The sequence below is a fragment of the Caretta caretta genome, chromosome 4 (assembly GCF_965140235.1).
Source record: "Caretta caretta isolate rCarCar2 chromosome 4, rCarCar1.hap1, whole genome shotgun sequence".
Lineage (NCBI taxonomy): Eukaryota > Metazoa > Chordata > Testudines > Cheloniidae > Caretta > Caretta caretta.
The window spans coordinates 113,988,615-114,005,700 of NC_134209.1; the positions used below are offsets into that span (position 1 = coordinate 113,988,615).

The 17,086-nt window shown below is 44.3% G+C and overlaps 1 protein-coding gene across 1 annotated transcript; it reads left to right on the top strand.

Annotated features, from left to right (window-relative positions):
• The first annotated feature begins 11,730 nt into the window (after nt 1-11,730).
• LOC142071975 (uncharacterized) lies at nt 11,731-13,522 on the top strand. The gene is made up of 2 exons (XM_075128227.1): nt 11,731-12,592; nt 12,981-13,522. Exons 1-2 carry the CDS (start codon nt 12,013-12,015, stop codon nt 13,520-13,522), a joined length of 1,122 nt encoding a protein of 373 aa, XP_074984328.1. The 5' UTR covers nt 11,731-12,012.
• The last annotated feature ends 3,564 nt before the right edge of the window (nt 13,523-17,086 follow it).

Below are 17,086 nucleotides of genomic sequence, written 5' to 3' on the forward strand. Positions count from 1 at the left end.
AGCCCTGCAGGTCAGGACACTGCCATTGGATGTGACTGAGAGCCATTTATTAATGGTGACTGATATGTTCTTTTTTCAAGCCCTAATTTTATAGTCACCACACTTTTGGAGAGAAGTTTAGTTTTCACCTCAAGTAGCACCTTGTCACGTCAGCTTGAGTCACCGATATGTGCTACATTGTGTGACCTTAGATACATGGTTGCCAATTGTGCCCACATATCTATTCAGGGGACACCATCACAGGGCCTAATAACATCAGCCACACTATCAGAGGCTCGTTCACCTGCACATCCACCAATGTGATATATGCCATCATGTGCCAGCAATGCCCCTCTGCCATGTACATTGGTCAAACTGGACAGTCTCTACGTAAAAGAATAAATGGACACAAATCAGATGTCAAGAATGATAACATTCATAAACCAGTCGGAGAACACTTCAATCTCTCTGGTCACGCAATCACAGACATGAAGGTCGCTATCTTAAAACAAAAAAACTTCAAATCCATACTCCAGCAAGAAACTGCTGAATTGGAATTCATTTGCAAATTGGATACTATTAATTTAGGCTTAAATAGAGACTGGGAGTGGCTAAGTCATTATGCAAGGTAGCCTGTTTCCTCTTGTTTTTTCCTACCCCCCCCCCCCCCCAGATGTTCTGGTTTAACTTGGATTTAAGCTTGGAGAGTGGTCAGTTTGGATGAGCTATTACCAGCAGGAGAGTGAGTTTGTGTGTGTATGGGGGTCGGGGGGATGTGAGAAAACCTGGATTTGTGCAGGAAATAGCCCGACTTGATTATGTAAAGAGTTGTCACTTTGGATGGGCTAGCACCAGCAGGAGAGTGAATTTGTGTGTGGGGGGGTGGAGGGTGAGAAAACCTGGATTTGTGCTGGAAATGGCCCACCTGATGATCACTTTAGATAAGCTATTACCAGCAGGACAGTGGGGTGGGAGGAGGTATTGTTTCATATTCTCTGTGTATATATAAAGTCTGCTGCAGTTTCCACGGTATGCATCCGATGAAGTGAGCTGTAGCTCACGAAAGCTCATGCTCAAATAAATTGGTTAGTCTCTAAGGTGCCACAAGTACTCCTTTTCTTTTTGCGAATACAGACTAACACGGCTGTTACTCTGAAACCCATGGTTGATACTGTGAGTAGATGGTTGAAATCATGAGGTCTCTGCCCAAAATAATAATATTTTTTTATTAATTTAAGTAATCAGCTCTGCACAAGGCACAAATTATAGTACTCAAGAGGACAAGGTAAGCTATCAGTTCACTTTACAGAACATGCAATGCATCGTCATTATTTTTATCTTACTGGGGGTTTAGGGGAACCATAGAGATAGCTGGCCCATTTCTTCTCTCTTTCTCTCTCCATTTGTCCAAGTCCCTCAAGCTGGTTGGCATGCATGGTCATGTCTACAGTGACTTTAACCATTCAGGCTGAAATTGTCCATGCTTGCTCCGTGCATCAGGATGATTTTTTTTTTTTTTTGGAAGTTTGAGCACAAATAGTTCAGCCATTCCTGAGAATAATATTAAGGAAACATAAGTAGTTTTCCCAGAGTTAATGTTTTTGAATAGCTGTAGGGCTTCAGTGGTTTGGGTAGGATATTGAAGTTTGTCAAGGAGATCATCCTGAGGTCATACAGGTGTGTTTTTACTCTCCCAGTGAAAATCTGTTGAGATTTGGTAATGTTATAAATCCCAGAAAAGTGCCACTTTTACATACCAGTGGAATTTTTCCTACCCTTGTTCCTTAATTTTCTGATCATTCTAATTGCAGTGGGAATGTTGCCAAGACACATTAGCTGTCTGTGCCAACCAACTTAGTTGTTTTCATCCATCAAAATACAATTTAGCCTAGCGGATAGCATACTGCACTGGAACCCAGGCAACACCTCTTCCACTGACTGGTGTAAAAAAAAAAATTGTGCTTTCCACAACCCTTATTATTGAACGATGTTTCAAACACAAATCCTAAGAGTCAGGAAAATATGCACCCTTCCTCCCCCATTTTTCAGACAAGGTAACTGAGAAGTTGTTCAATGTCTCACTGGTAGGTCTGAATGGAACCCAAGTCTCCAATATGGCAGATCCAAGTCTCATTTACGAGCTGTTTCCTTTTGGAATCAATGTCCCAAACCTATATATAGCTTTTGGAATCTATGTCCCAAAGCCATATAGTTGGCTATTCTGTCTGTACCTGCTGGCCTAAACTCCAGACCATACACCCCTTCCAGAACCAGAAATCCTGGTTCCCAACGTTCTACTGCTTCTCTAGCTAACAGTTGTGTAACCCACTAGTAATGTGTGTTTCGTCCCCCTATAACAGCGGTCCCCAAATTTCTTTGTCCATCCCCCCTTATGTGGTCCACGCCCCCCCAAGGAGTGACGGTTGGAAGCTGGGCTGGAAGTGGGGCCACAGTCGGGGCTGGGGGCTGCGGTCGGGAGTGAGGCTGGCACTGGAGCTGAGGCCTTGGCTGGGAGTGGGGCTGCAGTCAGGGCCAGGAGCCAAGGGCTGCAAGTGGGAGCGGGCCCACAGTCGGGGCTGATAGCTGGGGACCGTGGCTGGGAGCAGAGTCCCAGCTGTGAGTGGGGCTTGAAGTCAGTGGCTGAGGCCAGGGCTCAACCCGTGGCTGGGGGGCAGGACTGGGGGCAAGGCGGGGCTGCATGGAGCCCCCTCCCCACGGGGGCTGGCCAGGGCCACCCACAACATTTCTCCATGTCCTCCTAGGGAGGAGTTTGGGGATCATTGCCCTATAGTGATTGGTCTGAGTAGGGGACTACAGCCTACTACTGCTCTCAGTTGCTCCTTTAGCTCAAGTCTTTATCAAGGATAAAAGTCTGTGCTGTGGATCTGGCATGGGCTACATACTGAATTACAAGGTTTAAGAGGAAACACTGAAAAGCTGTGTCCAGTGAGCAGCATCCAACCTGTGTACCGAAAAAGAGAGGCGTCCTATGGGGAAAAATACTATGTGGCCATGTAATTAGACTGTATCATTATGGATATGCACAAGGAGACTGAATTAAAGTTGTGCAGTTAACTTTTTTCTGCTATTTCCTAACTTTTGAATGCTTCACGTTTAGCCATGAGCTTTTATGTGTAGTGTTTCAGTGATCTTGCTTGATGCATTTGGCTGCTTTTCAAATACAAACGATTTATTTCCACGTGGGTGGGTGGGAGTGGTTTCACTATATTCTCTTGCATGGGTTTATTGCATTAATTAGCCTTCTATTTAATTTATTCAGTCACTGTTACTTATTTTAGCAACCATGCATGTGGAAACCTGGTAAGGAACAGGTCTGTCATAACTTGTGCTGCTGCTGCATGTGCGTGATAACTTGCTAAAACATAGTTTCTCCTCTTTTTTTTTTCCCCCCGTCTCCTTCCTTGTTTTCTGGGCCCTGTAGCTTAGGGCCCTTTGTTGGGATTTTGAACTTGTTTAACCTTTCTCTGCACTCAGAAAATGAGTTTCCTGAGTCATAGCACCGGCTGCAGCTTTTATAGATTGGAGAGTGGGTCATCCGTGTGTGCGTGTGCGATGGCCTATCTGGAAGCCTATCCAATAAACACTGGTGCTGGAACTGGGGTTGCTGGAAATGCAGACCTCTATTTTAGATCCTTGTCTATCAGTGTCCATAGAGCTAACTTTTCTTCTGTATGTTTTTGAGGTTTTTTTCCCTTCTCCTCTCTGGCTCTAGTTAGTTCATAATTTTCATTTACACATGTTCTTGACTCATATCCTATCTCTACTACTCCTAAAAAGTCCAGTACCCTTCCTTATTGCATGTCCCTTAAAAAAAAAATACTTGCTGTGTCTGATTCCACATCCTGGATCTTGTTGCAGGACCTGGTAGTACTAATAGACAATATAGTGTTCACATTATATCTCCGATGTCTTAGGTGCTCACTTTAGTGCTTACCTTTCCCAGTTGACCCAATGAGACTGTACTGGGTTTAGCATCAGTAGTGATAATGGTGAAATGCATTAATTTAAAAAGACAGGTAACACACACAAAATACTAGTTAAAACGCCTTGTAGAATTATTTGATTATTATAATTATTTATTTATTATTACGGTAGTGCCCACAAGTTCAAATCAGGATTGGGCCATCACTGTGCTGGCTGCTATACAACCACAGAGAAACGTACCTGCCCTGGACATCTTAAAATCTAAAGACACAAGGAAAAGGGCATGGTGATAAAAATAGGGCTGTCAAGAGATTAAAAAAATTAATCACAATTAATTGCACTGTTAAACAATAATAGTATACCATGTATTTAAATATTTTGGATGTTTCCTACATTTTCAAATATATTGATTTCAATTACAACACAGAATACAAAGTGCACAGTGCTCACTTTATATTTATTTTTATTACAAATATTTGCACTATAAAAACAAAAGAAATAGCATTTTTCAATTACTCTAATGCAAGTACTGTAGTGCAATCTCTTTATTGTGAAAGCGGAACTTACAAATGTAGAATTATGTACAAAAAAAAACAGCATTCAAAAATAAAACAATGTAAAACTTTAGAGCCTACAAGTTCACTCAGTCCTACTTCTTGTTCAGTGAATTGCTCAGACAATCAAGTTTGTTTACATTTGCATGAGGAATGCTGCCTGCTTCTTGTTTACAGTGTCACTGTTGTAGCCCGTGTCACAAGATATTTATGGGCCAGATGTACAAAAGATTCATATGTACCTTCAAGCTTCTACCACCATTCCAGAGGACATGCCTTCATGGTGATTATGGGTTCTGCTCGATACTTATCCAAAGCAGTGTGGACCGACGCATGTTCATTTTCATCATCTGAGTCAGATGCCAGCAGCAGAAGGTTGATTTTCTTTTTTGGTGGTTCAGGTTCTGTAGTTTCCACATTGGAGTGTTGCTCTTTTAAGGCTTCTGAAAGCATGCTCCACGCCTCCTCCCTCTCAGATTTTGGAAGGCACTTCAGATTCTTAAACTTTGGGTCGAGTGCTGTAGCTATCTTTATAAATTTCACATTAATATCTTCTTTGTGTTTTGTCAGCTCTGCAGTGAAAACATTCTTAAAACCAACAACATGTGCTGGGTCATCATCCAAGACTTCTATAACATGAAATATATGGCAGAATGCAGATAAAACAGACATACAATTCTCCCTCAATAAGTTTAGTCATAAATTTAATTAACACAATTTTTTAACAAGTGTCATCAGCATGGAAGCATGTCCTCGGGAATGCTGACCGAAGCATGAAGAGGTATATGAAGGTTTAATGTATCTAGCATGTAAATACCATGCAATGCTGGCTACAAAAGTGCCACGCAAATGTGTTCTCACTTTCAGGTGATATTGTAAATAAGAAGCGGGCAGCATTATTTCCCTTATATGTAAACAAACTTGTTTGTCCTAGCAGTCGGCTGAACAAGAAGTAGAAGTGAGAAGACTTTTAGGCTCCAAAGTTTTACATTGTTTTGTTTTTGAGTGCAGTTATGTAACAAAGCAAATCTACATTTGTAGGTTGCACTTTCACAATAAAGAGATTACACTACAGTACTTGTCTGAGGTGAATCGAAAAATACTATTTTTGTTCAACATTTTTACAGTGTAAATATTTGTAATCAAAAATAGCATAAAGTGAGCACTGTACACTTTGTATTCTGTGTTGTAACTGAAATCAATATATTTGAAAATGTTGAAAAATATCCAAAATATTTAATAAATTTCAATTGGTATTCTATTGTTTAACAGTGCGATTTAAAACTGTGATTAACCACAATTCATTTTTTTATTGTGATTAATATTTTGACTTAATTGCATGAGCTAACTGTGGTTAATTGACAGCCCTAGATAAAAAAAATATATATATGTAAATGAGTACAGTAAAGAATTGTCACATGAAAGGAAGAATGGTCCAAGGTTAGACCATTAACTTTTGACTTCAGAGACATGGGTTCAGTTCTTTGTTCTGCCATAGGCTTTCTTTGTGACCTTGAGCAAATCACCTGTTCTCTCTGTGCCCTGGTGTCCCATCTGTAAAATGGGGATAATAATAATCCTCCACAGGGGGTTTGTGAGGGTCAATATGTCAGACTGTGATGTGTTCAGATACTATGGTATCAGGAGCTGTGTATGTACCTAAATGGGTAGATTTGTTTTGGTTTTGTTCCTTTTGTAATTGGAGGTGGGCATGGGAAATAGGAAAAGGAAAGAAAGTTTTGGTTTGGTGTCATCCTATAGACAAATTTCTGGCTTCATGAATGTAAGTAACAGTGGCAGGGGTCACATAGCAATTGGAGTCAATGAAAGATAGTTTAGGGTAGTGGTTTTCAAACTTTTATTCTGGTGACCCAGTTGAAAAAATCTTTGATGCCTGCTACCCAACGGAGCTGAGGATGAGGGGTTTGGGATGTGGGAGGGGCTCAGGGCTGGGGCAGGGGGTTGGGGTGCAGGAAGGGGTCAGCGCTCTGGGTTGGGGGTGCAAGCTCTGGGGTGGGGACAGGAATGAGGGGTTTGGGGTAAAGGAGGGGGCTCTCGGTTTGGGGGAGGCTCAGGGCTGGGGAAGAGGATTGGGGCGTGGGCTTACCTCCAGTGGCTCCCAGTCAGTGGCGCAGCCGGGGTGCAGAGGCAGACTTCCCTCCTGTCCAGGCACTGCGGACCACACTGCACCCCAGAAGTGGCCAGCCTCAGGTCTGGCTCCTAGGCAGAGGCGCGCAAGCGGCTCCGCGTGGCTCTCGCCCATAGGCACTGCCCTCCCACCCCCAAGCTGGGAACTGGCCAATGAGAGTGCGGAACCGGTGCTTGGGGTGGGGGCAGTGCATGGAGCCCCATGCCCCCCCACACTCTCCCGCCTAGGAGCCGGACCTGCTGCCGATCGCTTCCAGGGCGCATCGCGGTGTCAGAACAGACAGGGACTAGCCTGCCTTACCTGGGCAGCATTGCCAATGGGACTTTTAACAGCCCAGTCAGCAGTGCTGACTAGAGCCACTGCGACCCAGTCCCTTCCATTCCGTGACCCAGTTCTGGGTCACAACTGATGGTTTGAAAACCACGGGCTTAGGGGCCCAAGAGGTGGAGTGGAACTGGAAAAGTTCTCTTTACTGCCACTCTAAAAGGCAATAAATAAATAAGTGTGTTCTCTCTGTGCATGCTGCTAACAGAGGAGCTAGTGACTTGGCCACTCCCCAAGCAGGATGAACAACAGTAGGCTTTGAGGCTCAGTTCATTAACTGGACCCTGTTATAGCACTGAAAGTGGCATGATGTTCCTTGTCGCTTTGTGCCTCTGCAAGTATTGTGTGTGAAGAAAAGGGGCTCCCTGTGCTGCTCCAGCACCACCACGCAAGACATGCTAAAATTTTGCACTTTGTGGGCAGGTAATTAGTAGTTAAATTCACCAGGCAAAGGTACCCCCTTTACCTCTACTGGCTAACAAAAGCAGAACTCATTTTACTTGAAACCATGGAAATCTACCCTAGAGCTGTCTTCCCATCTAGGCCTTTAAAATCACGTATCGACAGTCTCCCCTTAGTTAGTTAGCAGGCCCTTTTTATATTTTGTGGGAGAAATGCGTAATTTTAGAAATAACACCAAGTCATTTCCTTGTAGGAAATTTGTGTTCTTTGCCGTTGTGCTTTTTCCTTGCCCTTTCTTACAATAATGATGCAAATTTATTTTTCATTCCCTTGCAACATGTATAGCGCAAATGGATTAGACTGATTTCTTTCCACGGTAAGCCTAACTCTATGTAAGTGTCTGTTGATACAGTCTGTTGCCTTAAAAATAGAGTTGGGTGGGGGGGGCGGGGGAGGAAGAGCAAAAGACCAATTCTATTATCTGCATCACTAATGGGTAAATTTATTGGCACAGAAGGCAGGATATTGCTGACAACAACTTTGGTGAAGCCAGATCTGTTTAGTCTAGTGATTGAGGAGCTGGCTATATATGTGACAGGGAATGAGAAGATGCTATTTGATTTGCAGCTATTGCTTGACTTAAAAGACAATAGGTAGGCACATAAATAAAGACAAAGCATTACTGCAGAACAGCAAGTGGACAGAATGGAAAAGACACCAACACAGAATTAAGCATTCTCAAGGATTGAAACATACGTTCCAAATGTTTTTTAATAAATTCTTTTTAGAGCTGGGCTTTCCTTTTCCCAAACATAATTTCTTTAAATTAGTTATAGGGACCATTTTCCTTAGCAATGTTAAGCTAAGCAGTAGTTTTTTATGTTGTTCACCCTCTCATTTTTCATGATACAGTCAGGCCAAATAAATGTCTGCTTCCTCAAGTAAAAAATAGGGAATAGAATTACAGAATTGACTCCTTTTTCTAGGTTAATCATTGGTACAAGCTATGACACCACATCTTGAAACACATGCAGTTGGAGAATGCTTGTCTAATATTTCTAAGGGGATAAAGAATGCTACTGTTTAAAAATGACTTTTCCCCCCATGGGTTCAGGATACTACAACAAACAGACTCCTTGAGCCCCAAGCCAGAGATTAACTCAAGATCTGATGATTCATTTAAAAATGAAACTCAACAACAATTGCATCACTGGCTTTATTCCAACAATTCAATATCTTAAATAGCATTTATTTCCTCCCTCCAGGGATATTTTATATATTACATGGCTTCCTTTGAGAATTCACTGAGTAGTTTTGCTCAGTCTAGTTGAAAGAATGAAATGATATCTATATGAGCATACACAGATTCTGTTGCCTTCAGTAAATGTACATTTGGCAAAGTAAAAATAAAAAGTATACGAGCCTATCTACTAGCCAGTCCAGCAGGGCTTGGGGAAACAATGCCAGTATAACATATATAGCAAGTTTTGCTCACACTTATGCATATGCAACCCTCACTGCAATCATTAGGATTGCACCAGAAGAACTGAGAACAGAATTTGCCTCATCAACAACAGGGGGCAGAGAAAAAGAGACTAGATGTGGTTTCAGGATTTGTGACAGTCATTGTGTCCATGCCACAGCAGAGTGCACACCTGGTCTGTTTCCAGCTAACAGGGCTATACCAAAACAAGAATTCTTCTGATAAGAAAATTGAGGCAGTTTTCCCCACTGCTGCTACTTGAGAAGAGTGTCTTCATTTTGCTAACCTCATGAATGTACAGTAAAATAAATCAAGTATGAATGCAGGAAGCAGTAATATCATTTTAGCTCATTACATTTACAACAGGATTAATCAGCTCTGCATTCTGGTTGGAGAGTTTACAGTGTCTTTAGTTCCATCATTCTTCCCATGCAGTCGTGAGAAATTGAACACACAATGCAGAACCAGTGAGGTTTATGTTGTCTCTTGTGTAGCAACTGGGTTTAAAAAAAGCATACAACTAGGTTAAGAAAAAAATATGTTCTGTGCAGTTTTACCTAGCACTATTCAACAAGGAAAAGCAATTTCTTCCAGTAAATCTAACATCAGCAGCCTAAGATCCAGATGATTATCACCTATTCATGATGACTAGCACCATCGACCATGAATAGTCCCGCTGACTTCAATGGAGCTACTTGTGGAGCCAGGTGCTACACAGTGTGAGCAGAGGAATTGGAATTAGGACCTAAATTATGAGAGGAACATGCTGAGGACTGATCCAATGACTCCACTGCCAAACCTTCCCTTGAGCATGTGAGGAAAACAATTAAATCAAAATATCATCTCTCCTCCTCCTCCCCTCCTCCACCAAAAAAATCCGTAAGTGAAAACCTCTTCTTTGAAAATTTAATTAAAATTTAAAAGCACATTTAAGCTATAACATAAAGACATTTTCCTTCTGGTTATCCAGACCTTAAGTATTTGAAATTAGGATTATTTTAAATTCACACAATCCCCTGACATTCTCATTTTCTGACTATCTGCTAGTCTTCCTGGAGCCATTCAGATAATTAGTTAGTTTATGTAAAACAAACTAAAAAATGGTGGTCTCAAGGTAATCCCCATCTCATGCCATCAGTTTCTATTACCTGAAGTTTTTACATCAAGACTAGTTGTCTGTCTGGCAGAGCGGGGGCAAAGCTCAACCATAATGTTATGGATTTGATGCACAAACTACTGGGTGAAGTTCCATGGTCTGTGTTTGGCAGAAGGTTGACAAGATGGTTATAATGGCTCCTTCTGGCCTTAAAATCTGTGAAAATAGACTGGAATCAATGGAGTTCTAAAAAGAAGACTCATTATGGCCTGAAAGAGGGGAAAGGGGGCTCTGACAGAGTAAGCAGAGAGGAGTCTGTGATGAAAGGGAGCTTGGTTTTGAGTGGGAGTAGAATATCAGAGACTAAAGGCATTGGATTAGGATTCAAGAGACCTAGGCTCAATTCCTGGCTCTGTCATAGAATTTGTATAGTGGTGGGTAAATATCTTAGAGGCCAGTTCAGCAAAGCTCTTAAGCAAGTGCTCAGCTTTAAGCATGTGAGTAGTTCTGTTGACATCATCCTAGCAATCTCCTAGTCAGGAAAAAAAAAAAAAAAAAGGATACTGAGTGTGCAATATTGAGAAAGATAAAACAAGGGAGTAGGTCTAATAAAAGAGTATCCTATCCACATATAAATTGGTCATGTGGCATAATGGCGTGAGGTTTAAAGAAGCATTTTTTCAACCCTTTCAACAATTGTTTCTGGTGCATCTATCTCTAGAACAGCCAGGGGAGCTTGCCAATGAGCTCTGCTTTAAGACAGAAGTGGAACATGAGACTGGGGTTAGGTGAAGTGAGTTAATGAATCCAAAGGGTCTGTAAAGAGAATAAGAGTCAGAAATTCTCTAAATATATTGAATGTGATCAAAGAGTTATATACTCTGTAAGAGGAGGGAAAGGGCTGATTGCAAGAAGCCCCTCTCTGTGTCTTTGAATGAATCCTGGCGGTGAGAATCCCTTCTAATCTTTACTTGAAATTTGGCTGCGGGAAGCCCTTTTGATTAATTCTGAGGAACCCTGCCTGTAAAGAACTTTAATAAACTCTGGCTATTAGCATCCCTGTTATGTTTGCTTACATGAACTCCAAATGCTGAATTGGTTTTCTTCACCTGACTTTGGCTCCCCTGACCAGTCATGCTGACCTATTTAGTAACCCTATTAAACTATTTAGTAACCCTCACCAAGGGAATGGACACTTTTTTATGCTGTTTGCCATCTTACATATTATAGATACATTCCTGAGTGCTCTAAATGGAAGCCTTCTAGTAAAATTTCTTCAAAAGATACCTTGTCAACTAAAGTCTAATGTGATTCCTATTAAAAGGGATTTAAAAAAAACAGGATTAAAAAAACCCTCAAGGGTAGCTTTACGTGAAATGCAAAAGATTCAGACATTTGGTTCCATTTGCTTAGGATAAGTACTAAAATGTTTGTTTGTTTGCTAAACTGAAGATCTTAATCAAACATTTGATGCCAGATTTCTCTTTCTTCACTGTGTTTTCCCTGATACTTCTGCTCACCTACCTTCTTTTCTTTCTACTGCTCAGCATGATCGTATTTGCCCTTTCTTTTAGTGCCCTTAATCTCATAGATTCTCACCATTCCACAGCTATCCCTCCTTCAGATCCTCTATCAATCTCCTTAAACCTTCCATGCAGATCTCCTAAACAGGCTCCAGGCAATACCTCAACAGGTAGCAGGGTCCCATTCCCTCCCCTGTCTAAGCCCTGGTCTACACTAGGACTTTAGATCGAATTTAGCAGCGTTAAATCGATTTAAACCTGCACCCGTCCACACAATGAAGCCCTTTATTTCGACTTAAAGGGCTCTTAAAATCGATTTCCTTACTCCACCCCTGACAAGTGGATTAGCGCTTAAATCGACGTTGCCGGCTCGAATTTGGGGTACTGTGGACACAATTCGATGGTATTGGCCTCCGGGAGCTATCCCAGAGTGCTCCATTCTGACCGCTCTGGACAGCGCTCTCAACTCAGATGCACTGGCCAGGTAGACAGGAAAAGAACCGCGAACTTTTGAATCTCATTTCCTGTTTGGCCAGCGTGGCAAGCTGCAGGTGACCATGCAGAGCTCATCAGCAGAGGTGACCATGATGGAGTCCCAGAATCGCAAAAGAGCTCCAGCATGGACTGAACGGGAGGTACGGGATCTGATCGCTGTTTGGGGAGAGGAATCCGTGCTATCAGAACTCCGTTCCAGTTTTCGAAATGCCAAAACCTTTCTGAAAATCTCCCAGGGCATGAAGGACAGAGGCCATAACAGGGACCCGAAGCAGTGCCGCGTGAAACTGAAGGAGCTGAGGCAAGCCTACCAGAAAACCAGAGAGGCGAACGGCCGCTCTGGGTCAGAGCCCCAAACATGCCGCTTCTATGATGAGCTGCATGCCATTTTAGGGGGTTCAGCCACCACTACCCCAGCCGTGTTGTTTGACTCCTTCAATGGAGATGGAGGCAATACAGAAGTAGGTTTTGGGGACGAAGAAGATGATGATGAGGAGGTTGTAGATAGCTCACAGCAAGCAAGCGGAGAAACCGGTTTTCCCGACAGCCAGGAACTGTTTCTCACCCTAGACCTGGAGCCAGTACCCCCCGAACCCACCCAAGGCTGCCTCCTGGACTCAGCAGGCGGAGAAGGGACCTCTGGTGAGTGTACCTTTTAAAATGCTATACATGGTTTAAAAGCAAGCATGTGAAAGGATTACTTTGCCCTGGCATTTGCGGTTCTGCCTTTGCAAAAGGTTTCTGGGGAGGGCAGCCTTATTTCGTCCTTCATGGTAGGACACTTTACCACTCCAGGCCAGCAACACGTACTGGGGAATCACTGTAGAACAAAGCATTGCAGTGTATGTTTGCTGGCATTCAACCAAAATCCGTTCACGCGGTGGGAGGAGGCAAAATGCGACCTTGTAACGAAAGCACATGTGCTATGTATGTAATGTTAACTTTCAAGGTTTACCCTGAAAGAGTGTAGCCACTGTTTTATAAAATGTGTCTTTTTAAATACCGCTGTCCCTTTTTTTTTCTCCACCAGCTGCATGTGTTTCAATGATCACAGGATCTTCTCCTTCCCAGAGGCTAGTGAAGCTTAGAAAGAAAAAAAAACGCACTCGCGATGAAATGTTCTCCGAGCTCATGCTGTCCTCCCACAGTGACAGAGCACAGACGAATGCGTGGAGGCAAATAATGTCAGAGTGCAGGAAAGCACAAAATGACCGGGAGGAGAGGTGGAGGGCTGAAGAGAGTAAGTGGCGGGCTGAAGAGAGTAAGTGGCGGGCTGAAGACAGGGCTGAAGCTCAAAGGTGGCGGCAGCGTGATGAGAGGAGGCAGGATTCAATGCTGAGGCTGCTGCAGGACCAAACCAGTATGCTCCAGTGTATGGTTGAGCTGCAGCAAAGGCAGCTGGAGCACAGACTGCCACTGCAGCCCCTCTGTAACCAACCGCCCTCCTCCCCAAGTTCCATAGCCTCCACACCCAGACGCCCAAGAACACGGTGGGGAGGCCTCCGGCCAACCAGCCACTCCCCCACAGAGGATTGCCCAAAAAAAAGAAGGCTGTCATTCAATAAATTTTAAAGTTGTAAACTTTTAAAGTGCTGTGCTTAAAGTGCTGTGTGGCATTTTCCTTCCCTCCTCCACCACCCCTCCTGGGATACCTTGGTAGTCATCCCCCTATTTGTGTGATGAATGAATAACGAATGCATGACTGTGAAGCAGCAATGACTTTATTGGCTCTGCAAGCAATGATTAAAGGGAGGAGGGGAGGGTGGTTAGCTTACAGGGAAGTAGAGTGAACCAAGGGGCGGGGGGGTTCATCAAGGAGAAACAAACAGAACTTTCACACTGTAGCCTGGCCAGTCATGAAACTGTTTTTCAAAGCTTCTCTGATGCGTACCGCGCCCTCCTGTGCTCTTCTAACCGCCCTGGTGTCTGGCTGCGCGTAACCAGCAGCCAGGCGATTTGCCTCAACCTCCCACCCCGCCATAAACGTCTCCCCCTTACTCTCACAGATATTGTGGAGCACACAGCAAGCAGTAATAACAGTGGGAATATTGGTTTCGCTGAGGTCTAAGCGAGTCAATAAACTGCGCCAGCGCGCCTTTAAACGTCCAAATGCACATTCTACCACCATTCTGCACTTGCTCAGCCTGTAGTTGAACAGCTCCTGACCACTGTCCAGGCTGCCTGTGTACGGCTTCATGAGCCATGGCATTAAGGGGTAGGCTGGGTCCCCAAGGATACATATAGGCATTTCAACATCCCCAACAGTTATTTTCTGGTCTGGGAATAAAGTCCCTTCCTGCAGCTTTTGAAACAGACCAGAGTTCCTGAAGATGCGAGCATCATGCACCTTTCCCGGCCATCCCACGTTGATGTTGGTGAAACGTCCCTTGTGATCCACCAGAGCTTGCAGCACTATCGAAAAGTACCCCTTGCGGTTTATGTACTCGGCGGCTTGGTGCTCCGGTGCCAAGATAGGGATATGGGTTCCATCTATAGCCCCACCACAGTTAGGGAATCCCATTGCAGCAAAGCCATCCACTATGACCTGCACATTTCCCAGGGTCACTACCCTTGATATCAGCAGATCTTTGATTGCGTGGGCTACTTGCATCACAGCAGCCCCCACAGTAGATTTGCCCACTCCAAATTGATTCCCAACTGACCGGTAGCTGTCTGGCGTTGCAAGCTTCCACAGGGCTATCGCCACTCGCTTCTCAACTGTGAGGGCTGCTCTCATCTTGGTATTCATGCGCTTCAGGACAGGGGAAAGCAAGTCACAAAGTTCCATGAAAGTGCCCTTACGCATGCGAAAGTTTCGTAGCCACTGGGAATCGTCCCAGACCTGCAACACTATGCGGTCCCACCAGTCTGTGCTTGTTTCCCGAGCCCAGAATCGGCGTTCCACAGCATGAACCTGCCCCATTAGCACCATGATGCATGCATTGTCAGGGCCCATGCTTTCAGAGAAATCTGTGTCCATGTCCTGATCACTCACGGGACCGCGCTGACGTCGCCTCCTCGCCCGGTATCGCGTTGCCATGTTCTGGTGCTGCATATACTGCTGAATAATGCGTGTGGTGGTTAATGTGCTCCTAATTGCCAAAGTGAGCTGAGCGGGCTCCATGCTTGCCGTGGTATGGCGTCCGCACAGAAAAAAGGCGCGGAACGATTGTCTGCCGTTGCTCTGACGGAGGGAGGGGCGACTGACGACACGGCTTACAGGGTTGGCTTCAGGGAGCTAAAATCAACAAAGGGGGTGCCTGTACATCAAGGAGTATTTCAGGCAGGACTGCACGGAGGGTTCCAATAAGAAATGGTGCACCTAAGTTATCGTTGTTATTGGAACAAGGAGGTTAGCCTGGCCTCTGATTGATACATGGCTAGATTTACCTCGCTGCACCTTCTCTGTGAGTGACTGCAGTGTGACCTAGAGGAATGAGTCCCCTAGACAGGGGAGGAGGCAAATGAGTACAAAACAAATCTGGTCTATTTCTTGTTTTGACCCACTCCATCTATCTTTTACATCTTTGGCTGGCAGCAGACGGTGCAGAAGGACTGCATGCCATCCACATCTCATGGCTGCTCGGCAGAAGATGGTACAGTACGCCTGCTAGCCATCCCCATCTCTTGCCTGCCTGGCAGAAGATGGTGCAATACGACTGCTAGCAATCCTCATCTCTTGCCTGCCTGGCAGAAGATGGTACAGTACGACTGCTAGCAGTCCGTATCGCCTGCCTGCTCACCATAAGACGGTTCAATAGGACTGACTGCAGGACTAAAGAGAATGACCTGGTCAAGTCACTCCAAATGTAGTCCCTGCGCCCATGTCTGCCCAGGCGCTCCCAGCCGACGCGGCCAGGAGCACCTCGGACACGATGAGGACGACTACCAGTCGTATTGCACCGTCTGCTGCCAGAAGGCAAGGGGTTACTGCTACTGTGCAGCAAAGCCGTACCGCGTCTGCCAGCACCCAGGAGACATAGGGTGACGGTTACCTGAGCGGGCTCCATGCTTGCTGTGGTATGGCGTCTGCACAGGTAACTCAGGAAAAGAGGCACGAAATGATTGTCTGCCCTTGCTTTCACGGGGGGAGGGAGGGAACGGGAGGCTGACGATATGTACCCAGAACCACCCGCGACAATGTTTTAGCCCCATCAGGCATTGGGATCTCAACCCAGAATTCCAATGGGCAGCGGAGACTGCGGGAACTGTGGGATAGCTACCCACAGTGCAACGCTCCGGAAGTCGACGCTTGCCTCGGTACTGTGGAAGCGCTCCGCCGAGTTAATGCACTTAATGCACTTAGAGCATTTTCTGTGGGGACACACACACTCGAATTTATAAAACCGATTTCTAAAAAACCGACTTCTATAAATTCGACCTTATTCCGTAGTGTAGACATACCCTAACACTCCAATCTTTGTACATCAAGTTCCAAAGAAGCAGCTGCAGTGTCTTTCCGCTAGGTCCCTGTGCCTCCAGATTCAAATTTTGCATGTTTAAGGGATTTCTAGCCAGTGCTGCCCCAAGAATGCATTCATACTCCTATAGGAGAGGTTTCTTGTCTTAGGCCTGACTCCGACTGAACATCCCTTAATATGATATCTTTATTATAAGAAACAATACTTTATCATTAATAATTTGTCTAACAATGCAACCTGGAATATCATAAATCCTTACACACAGTAACTTACAGTACAGAGAGTCATCAGACTTGGCAGGAGATCTATAAGACTTGCCCTAAATCTCTGCTGTATAGACTCTAAGGAGTTCAGAATAAAATGCTATTACACTGAAAAGACATGTGCCCTTATCATGTAGTGCACTATCTAGGAAGTTAGCCCTGGGTTCTCCAAGTCATGTTAAAAGATGCACTCCTAGTGTTCAAAACTGTGAGAGCCTTCCTCCATGGTACCTCATTTTCCTCACCCCTCCCTTCTCAGCTGGCCTTTCCACTTTTGTATCCCTTCCACATTTTGAAGGTTTAAGTTTTCATGAACTCAGACCTCTAAAACTGTCCTAACTTCCTTCTTAACCACAACCTCTTATGATTTCATGTAAATACTTGCTGTTCGTTTTAGCATACGAATGACTGCCTTTGTATGTCTAAGTTATGATGTAGGATGGTAAAAAGAT